General features: G+C 51.9%; 2 protein-coding genes across 2 annotated transcripts; both read left to right on the top strand.

Moving 5' to 3' along the window:
- Positions 1–131: 131 nt before the first annotated feature.
- Positions 132–4754, top strand: LOC136149605 (CMRF35-like molecule 6). The gene is made up of 5 exons (XM_065910005.1): positions 132–418; positions 1026–1459; positions 1937–2266; positions 3153–3276; positions 4449–4754. The coding sequence occupies exons 2-5, from the start codon at positions 1399–1401 to the stop codon at positions 4567–4569; spliced, it is 636 nt and encodes a 211-aa protein (XP_065766077.1). The 5' UTR covers positions 132–418; positions 1026–1398; the 3' UTR covers positions 4570–4754.
- A 4607-nt stretch (positions 4755–9361) lies between these two features.
- On the top strand, positions 9362–21130 carry LOC136149973 (CMRF35-like molecule 7). The gene is made up of 5 exons (XM_065910685.1): positions 9362–9511; positions 17668–17720; positions 17823–17997; positions 19538–19625; positions 20288–21130. Exons 1-5 carry the CDS (start codon positions 9472–9474, stop codon positions 20451–20453), a joined length of 522 nt encoding a protein of 173 aa, XP_065766757.1. The 5' UTR covers positions 9362–9471; the 3' UTR covers positions 20454–21130.
- The last annotated feature ends 1411 nt before the right edge of the window (positions 21131–22541 follow it).

The raw sequence follows: 22541 nt of genomic DNA, 5'->3' as shown, positions 1-22541 counted from the left end.
ATGAGGCCCAGTGTGGGGAGAGGGGCAGCCTGGGGGTGGATCTGGAGTCAGGGTGAGGTGGCTGAGTTCTGGGCCTCTGCATGCTGCCACGAGCTGTGGGAGAGGCCTGGTCAGAACACGGGGCTTCATCTGGAGAAGGGCAGGAGTCGCTGGGGTGGTCAGTGATCAGTCAAGCAGACTGGCCATCTCTACTGCATCTCTCCAGCTGTGCCCTGGGACCGAGGTCCACTGCCCATGCCCGGGAAGTGGGGAGAGTTAAGACCCACATGAGAGGGATGGGACACCCTGGTTTCTGCAGACAACCTTGAGAAGCTGAGAAAACCTACCCGAGGGAAGGGCTGCAGCCCCCTGTTACCCCCATCCCACTGCCCAGGAAGATGTGACTCGATGGCCCTGCACGTCATGTGAGCATGCCACGGTGAGTGAGGAGGGGTGGTGTCTCCTCTCTGTGGGCAGGGCCCTCCCTCATCTCTGCACCGTGAAGAGGCCCCTGCTCATCGTGGATCCAGGAGAGGCCCGGCAGTCTGCCCTGGGCCCCTGTTGTACAATCGCCCCCTGTGTGCCACTGACGGGGGAGGAGGCTCCTCTCAGCTCCTCGTTCCTCCACCCAGCGTCTTCTCCTCTGTCTCCTGTCCGTCCTCAGTGTCTCTCTGCTTCTCAACGGGGAGTAGCCTCTGCCCAGAGGCGGAGCGTGAAGAAGGGGTCAAGGAAGGCTGGGAACCACTGATCTGTGTCTTGTGGGCAGCGAGGGTGCCCAAGACAGGGGGAGCCACAGCCTGAGGAATGTGTACCCTGGCGGGAACCAGAGCCAGGATGGGACGTAGGAGGTTGTCTGGGATCACGGGGCAGATTTGCAGGGTAGGAAGAGGACTTTGGGTCCTGGAGGGGCAGAGTCTTGTGGTCGCCTGGAGCTGCAGATGGGAGACAGTGACCGCTTGGCCACCACCAGGACTGGGGAGGGTGGATGAGCATGACATCCACCCTCAGACTTCCCATCCTGACCAGAACGAAATGGCGTATCGCAGAGGGCGGGGATGTTCCAGGAAGAGGAACCCGCTTGCCCCTGCTGTGGATAGGCGTGTGAGACCGAAAGAGGACCTACTGTGGGTCGGGTGAGGAGGGGGCAGCCTCCCCAATCGAGGGGCCCCGCTCGTGTCTAGTCGCTGGGCTGAGCGGAGCTGAGGCAGCGGGTCCTTGCCCGGGACCAGGCGTGTGCCCCTCCCCCTAACCTTCCTGCCCGCTGCCCCCTGGACCATCTGACCCGACCCGGGATGGAACCAGGAAGCAGAGAGGCCCAGAGGAGCAGAAGTGGGGATGGGGAGGGACTGCTCTGAGGAGGCCTGACCCTGTCCCTGCCCGGGGCCAGGCGCTGCTGCAGGTGCCGTCCCTGCTGGGGAAATGACCCCGAGGGGCAGGGCCGGGTGGCTGCCTTCAGCTCTGCTGCTGCTCCAGGTCCCAGGTGAGCGGCTGAGCCCTTCCTGGGGGAGGGGAGGGGGCAGGGCTGGATATGGGTGAGGAGGGGAGGGGGGCGAAGGTCCCAGGAGGGGCCGCCGCCTGTCTCAGCAGCGAGCAGGAGGGTTCAGGGTGTGAAGCAGGTGAGGCTGGTCCACTGTGCTGGTGGGAGGGGGCGCGTGTGATGGTCACACCTCAATGGTCACAGTCAGAGATGACCTCCTGGGGCACCCCTCACACACACACACACACACACACACACACACACACACGGAGGTGTTCCCTCCCTGGACTCTTCTGTCTCTGAGGACACACTTCCTCGGTGAGAAGGGAGCTCCTCCCCGTCTTCCTCCCCTGGGTCTGAGGAAGGCTCCCTTTCTGCCTTGGCCTCCTCCAGACCCCATGGGCAGCTGAGGGACCTGCATCCGGGGCTCTTCTGACCCAGGTCCAGCTGATGAAAGCCGGACCCGACTGTGTTTTCCAGGCTGTTTGTCCCTGAGCGGCCCGAGCAGAGTGACGGGCATCGTGGGGGGATCGCTGAGCGTGGAGTGTCATTACCGGGAGGAATTCATAAACAATTCCAAATACTGGTGCAAATTCCCGTGTGTGTTATTGAGGAAGATGCTGGAGACCACAGAGCCAGAGAGAGAAGTGAGGAGGGGCCGCGTGTCCATCAGAGACCGTCCTGCAAACCTCACCTTCACAGTGACCTTGGAGAGCCTCAGAGAGGAGGATGCGGGAACGTATGGATGTGGGATCGATGTGCCAATTTCATTGGATCTCACCTTCCAGGTGGAGGTGTCTGTGACCCCAGGTGAGCATCCTCCACCCTCACTCCAGCACCAGGCTGGTCACCCAGACCCTCATGAAGGAAGTGGGACAGAAAAGCTGGGCCAGGATGACACAGAGCGGGTGGGCAGTGAGCCTGGCTCTGGGTGGTGTCTTGGGACACGTGTGTTTGCACACATGCACATCTCTGTCTCCAGGTGGAGACATTCATGCACATTCCTGCTTCAGAGGCTGGCAGGCATCCCGCTCTGGGGTCCAGGCTGCCTGCTCTCCTCACAAGGGCACATCCACTCTCAAGAGGCCCGTGTCTCTTTCTGGCCTGTGCAGGGTCCCGCCTACGGGGGGCGCATTCTCACAAGGCCCCACTGCATACAGGCCGGCCTTGACCCCGGGGCCCTGAAGACGTGAGATGGGCCCGCCTGCTGAGCCCAGGGGTGGGACCTGCTCCAGAGCCCGCGCCTGCGGTGGGCTTCTCCACCACGATCCAATATACACTCTGCCCTTGTGCTGGCCCAGAGGCCACCAATGACCCTATAGTGTTCTGGAAGGACCTCCCGGGGTTCTGGGGCTTCTCTTGTAACCCCAAGGAAAGTGCAAAATATGCCCCGACCTGAGCGGGGCTCCCTCTGTTGCTCTGGGGGACTTCCTCCGGCCTGCCGGGCTGAGCCTGTTTCTCCCTCTTTTTCTCCACTCTGCACCTGACCATGCCCACCTGGCCAAGGTGCATTGGAGGTGGGGGGAGGGGGGCCCAGGGTGCTGGTCAGCCCTGGGTGAGACCATGGGGAGCGGTGGACGCAGCACATCTGACCAGGTGGCCTGAGTGACCCTGACCGTGTGAGTCACAGCCACACCGGGCCGGCATGTGGGGACCAGGGGAAGGAGACGGGGCCCGCCTTGCGCTTCTCTCTCAGCCCCTGCTGCAGCCACCAGCCCCGAGAGGCCCACAGGCTCCCCAGGCTCTCCCACGACCCTGCCAGGGCCCACCTGGAGCACCGCATCTGGTCAGGAGACCCCCGATCCAGGCCACCCTCCTCGGTAAGGGGCCCACGTCCCAGGACAGGTCACCCGGGTGGTTTCTCCTCTGGGTGAGGGGACAGATGGGGGATTTGGTCTTCCGTCTCCGGGCCCCTCCTTTATTCCCACACCTGATTGTGAAGGTCCCACTACGTGCCTGGTGCTCTGCTGTGGACGCAGGTAAGACCACCCAGACAGGATCCTACTCTGATGAGAACTGTGCTCTAAGGGGGAAGTCACGCCCTGGGCCAGTCCACACAGAGTTCCTATGTAAATGTGGTGGTTTGTGATGAGTACTATGGAGCAATACCAGTCACTGGGGTTTGGTGAGAGTGTGTGTGGGAAGATGATTAGATTTGCTATTTAATACATGATAATCAGGGATGCTTGGCTGAATCCTTTGAGGGGAGACCTGCAGGATCTGGGGAGCCTGGCATTCAGGTTTCTGCAGAAATAAGGCTCCAGGTAGAGAGAAAAGTGAGTGTAAATGTCCCATAAAAGGAGGCTTCGGGACCTGGTCCAGGGTAGAACAGGTGGCAGGAGCTCTGGGCATCACTGTGGCCCCTCCCCACCTTGAACCTTGGTCAGACGTGTCATCCTATCGAAGAACCCCAGCCTCCAAGGGCAGAGAGAGCTCAGGGAGTCATTCATTCATCCGTCAACTACTACCATCACTTTTTTTAATGTTCACCATATGACTTTTTTTAAATTTAGTTTTTATTTCCTATTAGAGTATACGGCAGATGTTTAACTGCTGATCTTCAGAGGTATCAGCCTGGTACGAGTTTCTCCTTGTGAATAAAACAAACAGTTCCTTCCTTCATGGAAAATGCTGTTTATAGGAGAGGAGACAACAAAAAAATAACCCCACGGCTGATTACTGTACCCCAGATAGGGTAACCCCACCTGCGGAGGGCCTCGGAAGGAACCCTCCTCCTGCCCAGCTCCCGCCGGGATCCCTGGTCTCCCTCATGAGATTCTCACGGCCACGTCCACCCTCCTGCTCACAAGAGTAATTCTCGCGGGGAATTGTTCAGCAGAGAGAAGGGGAGCAGGGGCCCTTAGGGAGGGGCTGCCCTGTCCGGGGGTGATCTTCATGTGGGTGGTCGTGGCCTCCGCTCTGGGGGGCGGGGGTGGAGAGCCCAGGGCTCCCCTGAGGATGCTGCTGCCTGTCTGTCCCCGGGCCCCCACAGGTCCCGGCTGGGCAGCGCCCACTTCCTGCTGCTGGTCTTCCTGAAGGTGCCGCTGCTCCTGGGCCTGCTCGGCGCCGTCCTCTGGGTCCACAGGCCCTTGAGCAGCTCCGAGAACCGGTGACATCTGTTGCTATGACTGCCCAGGGTCACATCTGTTGCTATGACTGTCCTCTGCTGGATGGAAATGACTTCTGACCTATGAACTCTGCCAGTGTTGCTCTCAGAACACTCGGGGAACTTTTGGGAAACTTTCTTGCAATGTATCATGCAAACAAAAGAATATACCTAATAAATGCCTGTTCTTTAAACCAGAAATACTCTATATAACTCTTGAGTGTGTATCTTGCAGTTTAAGTAACGGACATCGTTAAAACTTTTGAAGCCCTAAGTTCCTCCTTTAACTGGATTTTACATTCATCATCTCCTTTCTTCATGGTTTTACCATATATACGCATATGATTTTCCAGAGTGTGTATGTATATACACATATAGGTTTGTCAACCCAGCATCTTCTTTCTCAATTTAATGTTTGTTTTGTAATGGAATAGAGTTGAGTTGCAAAGTTGTGTTAGTTTTATATGTACAGTAAAATGATTCTGTTGTACATACGTACACATATATCCATTTTTTAGATTCTTCTCCCGTAGAGGTTGTTCCAGAGTGTTGACTAGAGGCCCCTGTGCTAAACTGTAGGTCTTTGTCGATTAGCTATTTTATTCAATATGTATAGTAGTATGTATATGTTAACCTCAAACTCCTAGTTTATCCTCCCCTCAGAGCATTCATATATTTTTAGCAGTCCCCAAGATAACTTTATTTTCATTTTTTTCCGGGTATTTTTAGATATAACTGATGTATGGCATCAATTTCACCGTGTGTACACCATGTCTTCCTCATCTCTTCATCTGCTGTTAGACATTTCGGTTTGTTTCCATATCTCGGTTATTGCAGTGAACGTGGGTGTGTGGTTGTTCTTTGAGACCCTGTTCTCACTTCCTTTTGATACGCACCTAGAAGTGGGATGACCAGGTGATACGGTCGTCCTCTTCAGGTCCGCAGGAGCCTCCATACTATTCCCTTCCCTCCACCTTCTCGCCAGCACTTGTTAACTGCAGTCTTCTTGGTGATTGCCGTTCTACAGGCCTGAAGCGATTTGCATTTCCGTGATGGTTAGAGATGTTGGCTATCTTTTCATGGACCTGTCGGCCATGAAATAGACACTTTGGAAAACTGTCTACTTTTTCTTTTTGGCCACACCTCTTGGCTTGTGGGATCTTAGTTCCCCAACCAGGAATTGAACCCATGCCCTAGGCAGTGAACGTGTGGAGTCCTCATCACTGGGCTGCAGAGATGGAATTCCTCACTGCAGTTTTTAAATTGGATTTTTTTGTGTGTGTTGAGTTGTATGATTTCTTTATATATTTGAGATATTAACCCCTTATCCCGAAGTATGGTTTGCAAATTTTTTCTCCCATTCTGTAAGCTTCCTTTACATTTTTGTTGATTGCTTCTTTTACTGTGCATAAGCTTTAAAATTTGATGCAGTCCCACTTATTAACTTTTGCTTTTATTGATTACGCTTTGGGTGTTATATTAAAAAAATCACTGCTAAGACCAATGTTACAGAGCTTTTTCCCTACATTTAATTTCTGTGTATTCTTGGACTTTTTCCCTAGACTCTTTATCCTGTTTTATTTGTCTAATTGTTTGACTCTGGAAACCGATACAGCGCTGTTACAGCTTTATGAAAAGTCTTACCTGATAGGACATCACTGCACATTGTTGTCTGACATTGGGAGTCTTTGCAAATATTGGCCGTTCCCTCTTCCATATAAATTGTACAATTAATCAAACTTAAAAGGAAGAACAAACTATGTTGAGAAAAAAACCCACAAGATCATTTTAATTGAACCAAAAAAATTTTGATAAAATTTAACATCTTTTCATCATAAAAACCACTCAAGAAACTAGAAATAAAAAGAGAAACTACAATATATAGCAACCCTGCTAAAACCTGACTCACTCCTTCTAGCTTTCTGTGTAGACAATCAAATCACCGATAATTATTTAGAATTTTGTTTCTTCGTTTCCAGTTCTCATTTCTTTCGTTTCTCTTTCTTGTTTATTCCATAAGCCAATGAAAGCCTTGAGTCGAAGTCATCTTTATGAACATCCTGATCTTTCTCCTGCTTTTAAAGGGAGGCATTTTCATGATTTGCCTTTTTTTCCTTTGGCTGTGCCCTGAGGCTTGTGGGACTTCCCTCATGGCTCAGCTGGTAAAGATTCCGCCTGCAATGTGGGAGACCTGGGTTTTATCTCTGGGTTGGGAAGATCCCCTGGAGGAGGGAATGGCTACCCACTCCAGTATTCTGGCCTGGAGCATTCCATGAACTGTATAGTCCATGGGGTCACAAAGAGTCAGACATGACTGAGCGACTTTTACTTTTGGCATTGAAATCATGGAGTACTACCCACTGGATCCCCAGAGAAGACCCTAACACTGGTTTTAATGTTTGCAGAATGTTTCCTGATAGATATCTTTCCATTCCTAGCTTATCATGAAAAGTACTGGATTTTTATATAATGCTTTGCATGTTGTTGTTTAGTCATCCAATCATGTCCAACTCTTTATGACTCCGTGGACTGCAGTACACCAGGCCTTCTTGTCCCTCACCACCTCCCAGAGTTCGCCCAAGTTCATGTCCACTAAATTGGTGATGCCATCCAACCATCTCATCCTCTGTCACCCGCTTCTCTTCCTGCCCTCAACCTGTCCCAGCATCAAGGTCTTTTCCAAAGAGTCAGCTCTTTGCATCAGGTTGCCAGAGTATTAGAGCTTCAGTTTCAGCATCAGTCCTTCCTATGAATATTCAGGGTAATGTGGTTTCTCTCCTTTATTACATTCAGTTCAGTTCAGCTCAGTCCCTCAGTCGTGTCCGACTCTTTGCAACCCCATGAATCACAGCACACCAGGCCTCCCTGTCTATCACCAACTCCCAGAGTTTACCCAAACCCAAGTCCATTGAATTGGTGATGTCATTCAACCATCTCATCCTCTGTTGTCCCCTTCTCCTCCCGCCTTCAATCTTTCCCAGCATCAGGGTCTTTTCAAATGAGTCAGCTCTTCACATCAGGTGGCCAAATGATTGGAGTTTCAGCTTCAGCATCAGTCCTTCCAATGAACACCCAGGACTGATCTCCTTTAGGATGGACTGGTTGGATCTCCTTGCAGTCCAAGGGACTCTCAAGGGTCTTCTCCAACATCACAGTTCAAAACCATCAATTCCTTAGTGTTAAGCTTTCTTTATAGTCCAACTGTCACATCCAAACATGACTACTGGAAAAACCAAAGATTTGACTAGATGAACCTTTGTTGGCAAAGTAATGTCTCTTCTTTTATACACTGTCTAGGTTGGTCATAACTTTTCTTCCAAGTAGCAAGTGTTTTTTAATTTCATGGCTGCAATCACTATCTGCAGTGATTTTGGAGCCCCCCAAAATAAAGTCTCTCACTGTTTCCATTGTTTCCCCATCTATTTGCCACGATGTGATGGGACCACATGCCATGATCTTAGTTTTCTGAATGTTGGGTTTGAAGCCAACTTTTTCCACTCTCCTCTTTCAGTTCCATAAAGAGGCGCTTTAGTTCTTCTTCTCTTTCTGCCATTAAGTGTGGCGTCATCTGCATATCTGAGGGAACTCCCTAAATTTTTTATACTAGCAACAGACTTGCTCCACCTTCCCAAAGAAGTGTAGATGGTGGGGCAGTGAACTGGCCTGATTCTGAGGAAACCTGGAGGAGACTTATACTCCACACCTTTTCCTACTTCCCGTCCATCCCTTCCTTGGTGCCCACAGCACCCAGATACGTGACTAAGGTCCTCTTACTCCTCCAGCCCTTCTGAATGTGTGCTGAGCCACCAAAACACAGGACTTCCAGGGACGGCTCCCCCCTCCAGTTTGGCTCCGGACTCCGGGGAAGAAACACCCTCACCTGCCTCCCAGAACTGCTCTTGAAGAGTTTTACTCCTGGGTTATATATGTATTGTGATCTGAATTAAATGCTGGCTGGTTAAGATTAGAATTTGTCCTATTATTAGTGAGGAAACCCAGTCCACTGGCTTCTTCTCAGCCCCCTGTCTTGGGCTTTTCTCTTTTTTGGCTACACCCTGTGGCATGCAGGACCTTCGTTCCCGGAGCAGGGATGGAACCGAAGCCCCCTGCAGTGGGAGCACAGAATCTTAACCCCTGGACCGCCAGGGAAGCCCCTATCCTGGGCTTATTTAATCCTACTCTTCATCTAGTGTCTGGAGTCTTGCCCAGGATATTAATAAGGACACACTGTGCTAACCACATCCCAGAACTCTGTTTTTGGAACTTCTCGTACATTTCCTCATTAAATTCTCATAAGGGCTCTTATTAGTCCATTTTACAGATATAAACACTGAGGCTCAGAAAGATTAAGTAAGTTGTCCAGTTATACGGTTCGTATATGGTGCTCATGGGGTTAGAGCCTGGGTTTGTCTCATTTCATAGCCAGCACGTTTACGTGCTTGGCTGTAACACCTGGACAGAGGCATCAGCAGGTGTGCCCAGCACGGACACCTGGCCCGCGAGTTGCAGAGTTTCCTGCTGCTGGGACCCGCTGCTGTCATGGAGAATCATTTCTGGAGCTGACACCCACCCAAGGCCTGGTAGGTCAGAAACCCGCTCCTCTGACCCTTCGGCACACACAGGCCCCCTTCTCCCCTGCAGAGCTCCCTAGCTTCCTCTTTCTGACCTAGTGCAGGTCTCATACCCTGTGACCCAGCCCTGCCAAGAAACAGCACTGCTTATGCTAAATAATTAAAAGCAGGAAACACTCACTCCATAAAAGGAAGCGAATGAGTAAGAAACGTAAAGGCGGTCTGGACGGGCGGAGGGCACCAGCCTGCCTGTTCTCAGAGCTCTGAGAGTCAGCTGGCACCTGGGCGTGCTTCCCATTTTGTAAGTTCGTGGAGAGAGGAGCTCCGGAGGCAGGACCATGTGGCTGCCCCCAGCTCTGCTGCTTCTCAGCATCCCAGGTGAGCGGGCTGGGGCGCTGCAGGGGGCGAGGGAGCGGAGGGTCTGTCCCAGATATGTGTGTGTGCTAAGTCGCTAAGTCATGTCCAGCTCTTTGCTACCCCCATGGACTATCCCACCACACTCCTCTGTCCATGGGATTCTCCAGGCAAGAATACTGGAGTGGGTTGCCATGCCCTCCTCCAGAGGATCTTCCCGACCCAGGATTCGAATCCACATCTCTTGCATTTCCTGCCTTGGCAGGTGGGTTCTTTACCACTGTGCCACCTGAGAAGCCCTTGTCCCAGGTACAAGGAAGAATATCTTGGGGGAAATGAGAGATGACTTTGTTAATTCATCCGACGAAAGTGCACTGGGTTCCTCTTTGTACCAGGCAGGCATCTGGCCCTGAGGAAGGGAAAGAGAAATAGGACCGACCTTTAAAAAGAGGAGCTGGGAGTTCCCTGGTGGTCCAGCGGTTAGGACTCAGCAATGTCACTGGCTGAGGGCCTGGGTTCAATCCCTGGTCAGAAAACTAAGTTCCCACGAGCCTAACAGAACAGGCTCGTGGCAACCGTCCATCTGATGAGCCTGGGAGAACGGGAGGATCAGCTCTCCACGTGGAGAAGAGGGACCAGTGTTCCTCGGAGAGGGAACTGCATGCCAAGGGTTGGAGGCTTGAGAAAGGATGCTGGGTTCATGCAGAGGGAGCTTTGAATTCTCAGAGAGCCTTGGGGTGTCTGGTTGGAATTGAGGCTGGGAGCGCCACAGACAGGACTCTGAAGGGCCTGGGATACCCTGCCCAGGAACTGAGGCTTTCAAGGAGGAAACTGCTGGGTGATGAGAGGGGCTTCTCTTTTATGGAAAACCACTGCCCTAGCATCCAGGAAACAGTGTGGAAGCTTGCACAACATAGGCAGTAGGTGTGGGTCACACAGTCCTCTCTCTCCAGGCCTGGGGACTGACCCTGTGACACTCACAGACCACTCCGTAGAGGGGCCGCAGGAAAGAGCATGGCCAAGGAGTCCAGAGAGCTGAGTCCCGGTCCCTTGTTGGATTTCCAGGGGGATGGGAGTCCTTGAGCCCTTTCCAGCTCTAGAGATGTAGGACTCTACCATTCAGATGGGCGTCCCTGAATTTTCACTGCCGCTGTTGATGGTACTGATGCTGAAGAAGCCTTCTGATGATACCTGTGGACGGGTTGTGGGACTAGCTTGTCTGTGATGGCTGTGTTCACTAACAGCGACCCCAGGTGACCCAGACCCCCAAAGGATGATCGCTCAGAATGTCTGCATCTCCCCCTGGGCTCCAGCTTTCCATCTGAGTTCCAAGACCACCCCTCCATCTCCTCCCTCTCTTAACCTCAATGTCCAGCTCGCCGGGAGGCCAAGGATAAGGGTGTAGGTGGACCGTGTTGGGATCACATGCTCTTAGACGCATGTATACAACACACTCACCCGATGGAGTTGAACACACATACCTATGGAATCACATGCCAGTTCACGTCTATATTCTCACACTCTCATAATACACACACACGTGTATAGACACACCGACACACATATATACTCACTCACAGGGACACAGAATAACCACACACTTGCACAGCCACACACACACACAGGCTGATAGGTGGCTTTGGGGGAGGGTTGGCCTTGAGAGAGCAGATGGGTCCCTCCTCTTCCAATTCTGAATGAACTTGGGCATGAAGTTAGTCAAGGATGAAAAAAAGAAGGCAGCCGGTCAAGTTTTCACCTCTAGACACCATCAGCCACCCTGGGTTTCCCCTGTGAAAAGCAGGAGAGAGGTGGACATGGTGAAGTCACAATGACCCAGCTTCTGGTTGGATATTCATCTGCTTGATTACCAGACCACCACCAACCCCAAGAATGGAAGAAGAGATCCCTGTTCCCCAAAGAGCAAAGTGTTGCAAGAATAATCAGGGGCCCAGATCTGCACCCCAGAAACTGTTTCTCTTAACTTGGGCTGCCATGATGTCTGGCGAACACCAGCCCAGACTCCTGGCCCTATAAGTGCAAACTAAGACAGGATCAAATCCCACTGCACAACACGTGTTCCCCGGGACCTCTGCTCTGAGCCCCCCTTGGGTGAATTTGCCTCATTTTTATGAGTCATTTGTTACTCGCTCTCAGCCTAGATGTGGAGATTGACCACGCTCTCGATTTTGAGACAAGACCATTCACCCAAGAATTTTGCACAGAGGGCAAACTTCCCTGAATGATTGACATGAAAAAGAAAGTTTATATCTCAAATTAATGAAAGCAAAAAAGAAAAAAATTGAAATTCAAACAACCAGTCTCCTCTTCCATGAAGTTCTCCAGACAAGAATACCGGATTGGGTAGCCATTCCCTTCTCCGGGGGATCTTCTTGATAGATGTACGGATCAAACCTGGGTCCCCCGCATTGCAGGCAGATTATTTACCATCTGAACCATCGGGGAAGCCCCAAACAGGCTTAGGCTTTTAAAACCTATCAGTTATGTTTCCCAGAGTTCTGCTCCCAGGTCAGCAGTGTCGTATCATTTTTCTCTCTTCCTTTAGACCAATTCTTGGGGCAATTCCCTGGAGGTTCGGTAGTTGGGACTTCTCGCTTTCACTGCTGGGACCCCGGGGTTCAATCCCTGGTCAGGAACTAAGATCCTGAAAACTGCAGTGGTATGGCCAAAAAGCAAAAACTAAAAACAACAATGACAAAAATCTTGAAATACATAGGTCTATTAATTGAAAATACATAGGTCTAATGAACATAGGTTCATTATGAAAATACATAGGTCTAATGAACAGTTTATCATCCATCATAATCTCTGTTTATAAAAAACCCCCATGTATTTTTAAAAACCAAGCCCCATCACATTATGAGTGCTTGACCATTCTGTTAAATTACCAAGGCTGGGGTGGATGGCATTTCTGTTTTCAAGTATCCACACCTGTTTTCTGCTGTTTATGATCACCAGCAGATAGAATATGTTTTGATTGTGCTTTTGCTTCCTACTATAGCTTATTTATTTTTAATGGGCAAAAACATGACTCTTTCTGCTGACTCTTACATTAGATTTTAATTTACATCAATTCCTGTCTTTTTAGCAATTCTTCTAATTGACTCCTTTTTAATGAAAAAAGCTGTTGTTTCATCAGTTAATTATATTTTTGAAGATTTTGACAAAATAGAAATGTGTGACTTAGAAAGTGAAATTTCCTCTCAAAATCCTCAAACTCAACCCGAACCACTTATTTTTCCCCTACACATGTGCTATCGAAAAACTAAGGAAGAGGAATCACATACACTCTGTCAGGCAACTTGTTTTAACCTAATGGTAATATATCTGGGACGTCTTTCCCATCATTATGATTTGTCTTTTCTCTTGACATGTATTTAGTTATTTGGTTGCACTTAGTATTAGCTGCAGCATGTGGGATCTAGTTCCCTGACCCAGGATCGAACCTGGGTCACCTGCATTGGGAGTGGGAATCAGCCACTGGACCACCAGCGAAGTCCTTGTCTTTTTCTTCTAACCATGTGTCGGACAGATCACAATCTATTAGCCCAGTCTCCCACTGGTGGCATTTGGATTTGTTTCCAGTGTTCACTGTTTGGCTACCAATGCAGCTAGCACCCTTACACTTCATTTCTCATCGGTGTGGAAACTATAATTGATCGTAGACTTGGATGATTCTGTCTGAGATCATAACAACTAGCTTCTTTTCAAAATAAATCATATACTTCAAGGGTCCCAACCAGGATCCAGACAGTGTGTAAGTCACAGGGGCTGGGGATGGGAAGAGAGAGAAAAAAACAAACACAAGATCTCTGCTCCTTGGAACAGAGCATCCTAGCAAGGGAGGCAGAGAGGAAGACTGCTGAGGATGATAAGACACTAGTGCAGCTTTCAGGTTCCTATAAGGGGCTGTGGAGCAGTGGGGGGAAGGGGAGGAAGGCTGCAGAGAAGGCGGAACCTTGAAAGAGACCTGGAGAATGACCAGGAGACAGGCAGGCTGGGAGCAGGGGTTTCTAGCTGGAAGGAGGGAGAAGGGCAGTGACACAGCCGCTTGGGAGGCAGCGTCTGAGTCAGGGAAAGAGGAAAGAGGGGGTGGGCAGAGTGGGAGGCGGGGAACCACAGGAAGTAACACTGGACAGAGAACTGGATCAAGATTGTAAAAGACCTAACTACCAAACTAAGACATCTTTTAAAAACTTCATTTTGTATTGGAGCAGAGCAGGTTGGCCGTGTTGTGACAGTTTCACGTGAACCGAGAAGGGACTCAGCCGTACGTACTCAGCCGTACACACAATGGATCCATTCTGCCCCAAACTCTCCTCCCGCCCAGGCTGCCAGCAACATGGAGCAGAGTTCATTGTGCTGTACAGTGGGTCTTCGCTTACCCATTTTAAGTAGAGCAAACTCAGGCATCTAACATCATTCCAAGGCAGTGGGAAGCATCTGCAGGAGAGGTCCTCAAAGATTTTAAGTGCTCGTGTCAAGTGTCATTGAGGACGATCTGGGGACAATTTTGGTACAAAACTCCCGTGGCGATGTGCAGAGGAGACAGGAGGAGGGGTGCAGTGGGGGCTGGGGAACCCCGCCTCGCGCTGCTGCTGTGACCCAGGCAGCAGAGCAGGGGTGTGGCTGGGCTACCGCTGATGGGGCAACTCCTGAATGCTGAGGTTTGCACACATCCCCAAGAAGAAACTGCAAGGTGGAAAGTAGCTAGCCAGTTTACAAACACAGAAGCAAGGCTCACAGAGGAAGCAACTTAAAGTTTCCCAACTGCTCTGTGGCCGACAGGTCTTTCTGTGTCCAGAGCTCAGGCTCTTTCTAGCATGTCAGGCTGTCCCCGTGGACCTTGATGGCAGAGGAAACAAGACAATCATCTGGACAAGCATTTTTGAGGTGTGCTATGCTCAGTCACTCAATCCTATATGACTCTTTGCAACCCTATGAATTGTAGCCCGCCAGGCTCCTCTGTCCATGGGATTTCCCAGGCAAGACTACTGGAGTGGGTTGCCAATTTCTTCTCCAGTGGTCTTCCTGGCCCAGGGATCAAACCTGAGTCTCCTGCATTGGCAGGCAGATTCTTTCTCGCTGAGCCACCAGGGAAGCCCGCATTTTTGAGGGAGAGTTGTCTGATTGGTTACCCGTTAGTTGTGGAGGAGGAGGGAGAGAACAGGGCAGTGAGGATGCCAGGTCTCCAGTTAGATGTGCTCGTGGCGGTGCTGGTTTGAGGAGAGTAGCATTAGATCTGCTGATTGAAATCCACACTCCTTTCTTATCGTAACCGAAAGCACGGTCAGGCTGCTCGCAGCTCAAAAGCCGTTAAAGACAGCGGGTTGGTGGGAAGTTTGCTTAAGCTGGATGCCAGCAACAGGGCGGGGTGGGTGCTGGGCACGGATGCCTGTCGAAAGGCTGACTCCCCTCCCACTGACAGTCAAGATGCCAGAGCTTTTACAGGCTGCGGGGGTGGGGGGCTCCAGGCAGAAACAGCATCCGACAGTCATCCTGAAGTTGGTCATCAGCGGTCTGAGCAGCGTCATCGTTTTATTTTAAGTACAGTTAGTCTTCAGTTCCAGGGTGAGCTTGTTCCCACTTCCCTGAGGCCAGTTCTTGGAATTGTGGTAGCTTATGTCACGGCTATAATCTGGTCGTCTGTAATTCACTTTTCCACCTGGCGAGGGGCTCATCTCTGTAAGACTGCTCAGAGAGCAGGGCTCAGAATACTATCTGTAGCCCGTGGGGCAGAACTAAAGGCTTAAGGACGGATGGCATCGCTATCATTTGGTCTCTTCTGACTGTTTTTCTCGGCTTCTGCGTGTTTTCACTTCTCTAATGAAACTTGTTCATGGGCTACCGTTTTTCCACAGAGGAAAGGCAGGCAGAGGACATCGGGGCAGGCATCATAGCGTTCTGCTCCGTTTCACTGTGGCTGCTGTAACACATTACCACAAGCCTCGGGCTTGAAATGACACACATTTATTTTCTTACAGTTCTGAAGGTCAGAGGTCCAAAGTGGTCTCACTGGCTTACACTTGGGCGGTCAGCAAGGTTTCATTCCTCCTAGATGCCCTACAGAAGAGCTTTCTGCTCACCTTTCCTAGTTTCCAGAAGCCGCCCACAGTCCTTGGCTCGAGAGCCCTTTCTCTGCCTTCAAATCTCTGATGCTGATACTAACTCTCCTTCAGCTCTTTCGCTTTTTTTTTCTTTTTTGGCCACATGGCTTGTGGGAATCTGTGTTCCCTGACCAGGGATTGAACCCAGGGCTGCAGTGGAAGTGTGGAGTCCTGACCACTGGACTGCCCGGGAAGTCCCTTCTGCTTTCCCTTTTAAGGACCCTTGTGATTACATTGGACCCAGCTGGATAACCCAGGATAAGCTTGCCGTCTTGAGAGCCTTATTTCAGTCACATCTGTGAATTCTTGGGAATTAGGATCTGTGCTTAGTTGCTTAGTTGTATCTGACTCTTTGTGACCCCATGGACTGCAGCCCAACAGGTTCCTCTGTCCGTGGGATTTTCCAGGCAAGATTATTGAAGTAGGTTGCCATTTCCTTCTCCAGGGGATCTTCCTGGCCCAGGAATCGAACTCGCGTCGCTGATACCGCCTGCAGTGCAGGCAGATTCTTTGCCACAGAACCACAGGGGAAGCCCAGGACGTGAGCAAGTTGGGAGGGAGTTATTCTGCTGCCATAAGTGCAAACCCCAAGTAACTAAAACAGTTTCAGGGAGAAGGTCTGAGGTGTGAGAGGTGACACCTGGGGCAACGAACCTGACTCCCTCCGTCCTGCACAGACCCCAGCCCTTGTCCTGGCCCTGGCGCTCTGGGGCCATGAGATGGTCAAGAGAGGCTTCCTGTGAGCTTCTCTTGGTGTATTGCCCCGTGGTCAATGCACAAATGGTCCTGGCCCAAGACAGAGTATCTGTGTATCTGAACACAGTGAATTTAACCATTCAGTCCACAGAAAAGCAGAATACCTAATGCCCCTCCCAGCAGACCCTTGCTGGTTTGTCCATGCCAACTCTCCACGAGAGAGAGGAAGTGTTGAAGGAGAGTGAGTCTGGATGGAAGAAGCGATGTATTCAGTTCTGTGACTGTCGGGACGTCCCTTGTGGTCCAGGCATGGGGACTCTGCGCTTTCACTACTGTGGTCCAGGTTCAGTCCCTGGTTGGGGAACTGAGATCCCTAAAGCTGTGCAACCCAGCTCCCCTCAAAAGCGTCAAACCTCTGTAACTATTGACTCTGGGAACAGACATCCAGTGTGTATTTGTAAGCGGTAGACTGGGGCCAGGGCTTCCCAGCTGGCACGAGTGGTAAAGAAGCTGCCTGCAATACAGGAGACCTAAGAGGTGTAGCTCCCATCCTTGGGTCGGGACGATCCCCTGGAGGCAGGCATGGCAACCCACTCCAGTATTCTTGTCTGGAGAATCCCATGGACAGAGGAGGCTGGCGGGCTACAGTCTGTGGGGTCGCAAAGATTCGGACACAACTTAAGTGACAGCACGCACACAGGCTGGGGCCAAGGGGAAAATTGGGGCTACAGACATGGATTTGGGAATCATCATCATGTAGACAAGAAACCATAGGAATGGAGAGTCACTCTTTGGGGGTGTAATACAGTGAGATAAGATAAAGGCTGGAGGGGGGACCCTGGCTCCTCCTCGGGAGAGCTGGCTCAGACACCTCTTCCCACCTCGGTGCCCAGTGATGTCACGTGGATAGCCTGAAGTCAGCCGTGGTGGGAATATTTACACACCAGAATTTGGAAAGCACTCCAAACCTGAGATTGTTTTTACCCCCGAGGACGGGTTGTTAGGTATTTACCAACACAGCACCACTGTTTACACCAAGATTTAAAGAGAAAGAGAGAGAAGAGAATCCGTAGAGGCCTTGGGGACCGAGTAGTAGGAGCAGAGGAAGAACCAGTTGAGAACAGGGTTGAGAGGACACGGAAAGAAAGTGCCAGAAAAGCAGATGCGGTGAGCAGGTGTAGGGACACCAGGACCGAGGAGAACAAGGCAGCTGGTGGGGAGGAGAAGGATGGAGGAGAAGGTGGACTTGAGGCGTCAGCTGGGGGTTTCGGGGAAGGCCGGGGACACTGGTGCAATCTCGGACATCAGTCTGGCCCAGCTCGGAGTGGCAGGAGCTGGATTCTGGATTCTCTTTTCCAGGCTGTTTGTCCATCCGAGGCCCAGAGTCCGTGTGGGGCCGGGAGCGGGAGTCGGTGAGTGTGCAGTGTCTCTACGACTCCAAATGGGAGAGCCATAAGAAGTGGTGGTGTCGGGGGGCACGGTGGGCTTCATGCCGGATCCTCGTGCAAACCCAGGGATCGGGGCGAGAAGAGAAAGGAGACCGCGTGTCCATCAAGGACGACCAGAGCAACCACTCGTTCACAGTGACCTTGCAGGAGCTCAGGCAGGACGACGCAGACACTTACTGGTGCGGGATTGAGAGGCCTGGAACCGACCTGGGGACGCAAATCAAAGTGACTGTTGGTCCAAGTAAGAGCTTACTTGTCTACACTATGGGGCCCTGGTGCTCAGGACTGGAAGACTGATGTCCCCTCCCCACACCTCCCCGAGTGCAGGAGAGAAAGGTCGGGGTGTCTGAGAGCGAGCGTGAGTGAGAGCAAGGGACAGACGGATGGGGAGGAAGGGGGAGAGACCAAGGCAAAGCATCACTTCCCAGCCCGGCTGCCCACCGCGTCCCCGAGGTCTCTCCGAGGCCCCTGCGGTGATGTCCCAGAGCATCACTCTAGGAAGTGGCCAACCTCCGGTCGTCACACCCGGGACCTGTCATTACGCAGAGGGGCATAGAGGGACATCTGGGGTAACCCAGTGCGTCCCAGCGCTGAACCCCAGGACCCCGGCCAACCCAGGGTGCTCTGGGGCCTCTGCTCTCTGGAGACCAGGCTGCTCATAAATCGTCTCCATAGTTTCTCTTAATGAGATGTATATCTCCTTCATCACTGTCACTGTTCACTATTTCACCAGAAGGGGTCCTCTTATCCACCAGTGTTCCGGAATCCCCCTTGCTCATTCCCACCCCAGTAACTAGACGCCCTGTTTCCTGAACGTCTGTTCTTGAGCTCTCTCTGCTAGGGCACTGTTTGAGCAGAAAGGACCAGGGGTTCCCACCGCCTTCAACCAAAAAGTTCCATTTGCGGTGTGATTTTTCTCTCTCCCCAGAATAAAATGCAGTGCTTACTTTTATTTCATTTTACTTTGAATATCTTTTTTAATGGGAATGTAATTTTTTTTCATCTTAAAAATTTATTTTTTTGATGTACAGTTGATTTGTGGAAGCGTTAGTTATTCAGTCATGCCTGACTCTGCAACCCCATGGACTGTAGCCCGCCAGGCTCCTCTGCCCATGGGATTCAGCAGGCAAGAATATGGGAGTGGATAGCCCTGCCCTCCTCCAGGGGATCTTCCCAACCCAGGGATCCAACTCCATAGTTGATTTACAATGCTGTGTTAATTTCCACTATACAGCAAAGGGATTCATAGGTCATTAATATATAGTCATATATTAATATATATACATTCTTTTTCTTTTTTAAAATTGGAGAATAATTGCTTTATAATGTTGCATTTGTTTCTTCTGTACAGTGAAGTAAATCAACCATATGCATACAAGTATCCCCTCCCTTCTGAACCTCCTTCCCATCACCCCCCCATCCCACCCCACTAGGTCATCACAGAGCACCCAGCTGAGCTCCCGGTGCTATCCAGCGGCTTCCCACTAGCTATCTGCTTTACACGTGGAGGATGGCCCGAACTGGGAGACTGGGATTGATATATTTAATTTTACTCCTTTTGGCCACACCTGGAAATGATGGCGGGGGGGAGATGACTGTGTACTGTGGTTCAGATGACTTGGCAGAAAGGGGAGAAACCAGAGGGGCTGTAGCTAGAGTGGAAGCCCCCTGGACCAGGGGAAGGGGGTCTCCTGCGAGGGCTGAGCGCAGTGGGGCACTGTGAGGGGAGCACGCACCCCGGGTCTGTGCTGATGACCTGGGCCGACTTCGCCTGTGTGTAGGGGAAGCTGCCCTGACCGTACTAGGAAGCCAGGCCTCCAGGATGAGGACCACCAGCCGTCCAGCTGCGTCCTTCCGCCCCCACAGCAGGTGAGTAGATGTGGTCCTTTCTCCTGCCCTGACCTGGAGCCTCTCCTGTGGGGCTGTCGACCCTCATGCAGTCAGTCACTTGACCCTGGAGCCCACCTTGGTCAGAGCCAAGGCCCCAAGCCCACCCTCCGTGCCCCTCCGCCCAGGCCCCTCCTCATCCTCTATCTTCCTGTTGGAGCCCCAGCCAGATGTCTGCTCTGCAGATTCCTCCTCTGTAAGCATTCCTACTGGAGAGGAGCTCGTGGGTCCTCTGCCCAATCAACAAAACAGCACGGATGACCAAGTGGATGCCGAGGGAGACACAAACCTCCAGGCTTCAGGGAGGGTGGTTTAGCAGCCTGGAGCTGGCGGCCGTGGGAGCGGTGAACACGCAGAGCCAGCCTGCCATGGGTGACCTGCAGGTGCGTCTCCTGCGCTGAGATGCACTCAAAGGTGAAATTGGAGAGAGAAGTGGGCATGATATAGAGCAAAGTCGCAAAGCTGAGCATATTCCTAGGGCCCTCAGGACTGAGCCTTTAAGCAGGTCCCTGGGAGTCTTCAGATGGGGCTGCCAAGCCCAGCGTCACAGGTTTTGCTCCCCGCAAGGCTCCCCGGTGTTCGAGTTCTGGGGAGTGGACATGGAGGGGCCCGGGGCTCTGACTGCTCTGCCCACCCCCTCCCAGGACCCACTACGTGCTCCTGGTGTTCCTGAAGGTGCCCTTCTTGCTCGGCTTGGTCGGCGCTGTGCTCTGGTTGGAGGAACGTCGGAGGGACCCTGTGGAGTCACAGGGTCAGCCCATCTATGCGAACTTGTCCTCTGAGCTTCTGACCAGAGACACCCCCGTTTAGACGGACGGATGAGCGGAGCCTTCCAACACTGCACCCCGTTTCCAGAGGAAACTCGGCTGTGGAAAGAAACACCGCGGAGTCATAGCCGTCCCGCCCGGCTCAGGGCCCCCGCTCCCGATGTGTGGTCCCCACCTGGAGGGCCAGCATCTTGTTCCTGCTCCTCTGGGTCGCAAGTGCCCTGCCTGGACCCACAGTCGGGGTTCAGGGCTCACAGTTGGGAGCTGCTGGGCTGGAGCCCCGGTTCAGACCATCGTGTCCCCACTGCTGGGAGAGCTTGGGAGCAGGCCCGGGGGCCGAAGTCCAGAGAGAAGCCACAGGGGTGCAGGGGAGAGGACGTGGGGGGCCTCCTTGCTGAGACTGGCTCAGCGCGCTCCCTGACTGGGCTTCCGACATATGGGATTTTGTAGTCTTTTTTCCTTAAGCTGGGTGCTTTTTTAAAATTTATTTATTTTTTAATTGAAGGATAATTGCTTTACAGAATTTTGTTGTTTTCTGTCAAACATCAACATGAATCTCAAGCTGGGTTTTGAAGGCTCATGACCGTCACTCGACTTGATGTACTCGTGGGCGCGTGCGCGCGCGCACACACACACACACGCACACCCTAAGGAGGGTGATTCTGGGGAGAGTGCTGGTTCTGGACCATGACAGGTTGACGTCCCCTCTGCCCAGGGAGGACACCGCTCTGTGTCCAGGGGGCTGAGTTGGGGCCCTGGGGCTGGCCTTTCTCTTCCCCCTTCATCCTCCCCACCCAGCTCTGCTCTGGCTCCCCAAGCTCCCTGCTCCCCACCTCTCGGGGGCTGGGCTCCCCGGGGGCTGAGACTTGGGAGCCCGCCCTTCACTTCCTCCGGCAGTAAGCCTGCAGGGTCTCCATGGGGCCGGGGCGTGGGGGTGGGGGAGCCTCAGAAAGTACCTCAAGGTCAGGGAGGGTGATGTCAAAGCTGTTTGAGGGAAGGGGTGGTGTCTCTTTTAAATAACGTGTGCGTCAGGTTAATTAAAGTTGTCTGAGGGAAATCTTGCTGCCTCTCTGAAGTGATGTCCTTTGGGGACTTCCCTGCTGGCTCAGTGGTTAGAACTGAGCTTCCACTGCAGGGGCCGTGGGTTCGATGCCCAGTTGGGAAACTAGGATCCCACATGCTGTGTGGCTCAAAAGTTAAAAAAAAAGTTATATTCTTTAAAATCATCATAATAATTTAAAATGTCTGAGGGAAAGTCGCCTCTCTGAAGCGCCTCACGTGCGTCGAGGACGCCCTGGGACTCGGCCTCTCTCTGTCACTCGGGTCACAGTCCGCACACCAGCGGCGGCCTCACTTCACTGAGGAGAAACAGCTCCCCCTGAGATGTGTGCCTCCACACCTACACGGGCAAGCCTGCGGGTAGAGACACCCTGGGAAAGTTTCCCCAGCTTTACTGGGCTTCCCCGGTGGCTCAGTGGTAAAGAACCCGCCTGCCAACGCAGGAGACGCAGGTTCAATCCCTGGGTCGGGAAGATCCTCTGGAGAAGGAAATGCCAACCCGCTCCGATATTCTTGCCTGGAGAATCCCATGGACAGAGGAGCCTGGTGGGCTACAGTCCACTGGGTCCCGAAGAGTTGGACACGACCAAGTGACTCATCAGCAACAAATAAAAACTGTGTATATTTAAGGTGTAAATGTGATTTTAAAATGTGCATAATGCGATAATTTAATGTACATATACATTGTGAAGTGAGCACCCCAGTAAGTTAACAGTCACTTTACACACTTATTGTTTTAATCAGTTTTAATATTTTTTGTGCAGTGAGAACATGAGATCTACCCTCTTACAAATCCCCAGCATACAGCAGACTGATGAGTTGAAGTCCCCGTACTCTTAGAGCCCAGATTTACTCATCTCAGACCCGGAAGCCTGTCCCCTCTGGTCAGCCTCTCCATTCCTCCCCGCTGTACCCCACCCAGTTCCCTCCCACCGGCCCTGACATTCCCCATTCCCCCACCAACCACATTCCACTCCCAAGTTCTATGCAGAATGTTTCTCTTTGAATACCTGTGAAGACCCGTCCATCTTGCCCTTTGTCCTAATAGGTGGGCCCTGGTTCTCACCTGGAG

The sequence above is a fragment of the Muntiacus reevesi genome, chromosome 18 (assembly GCF_963930625.1).
Source record: "Muntiacus reevesi chromosome 18, mMunRee1.1, whole genome shotgun sequence".
Taxonomy (NCBI): Eukaryota; Metazoa; Chordata; class Mammalia; order Artiodactyla; family Cervidae; genus Muntiacus; species Muntiacus reevesi.
Note: the sequence above shows the minus strand (reverse complement) of the source record. Positions and strands in the feature narration are given on the sequence as shown.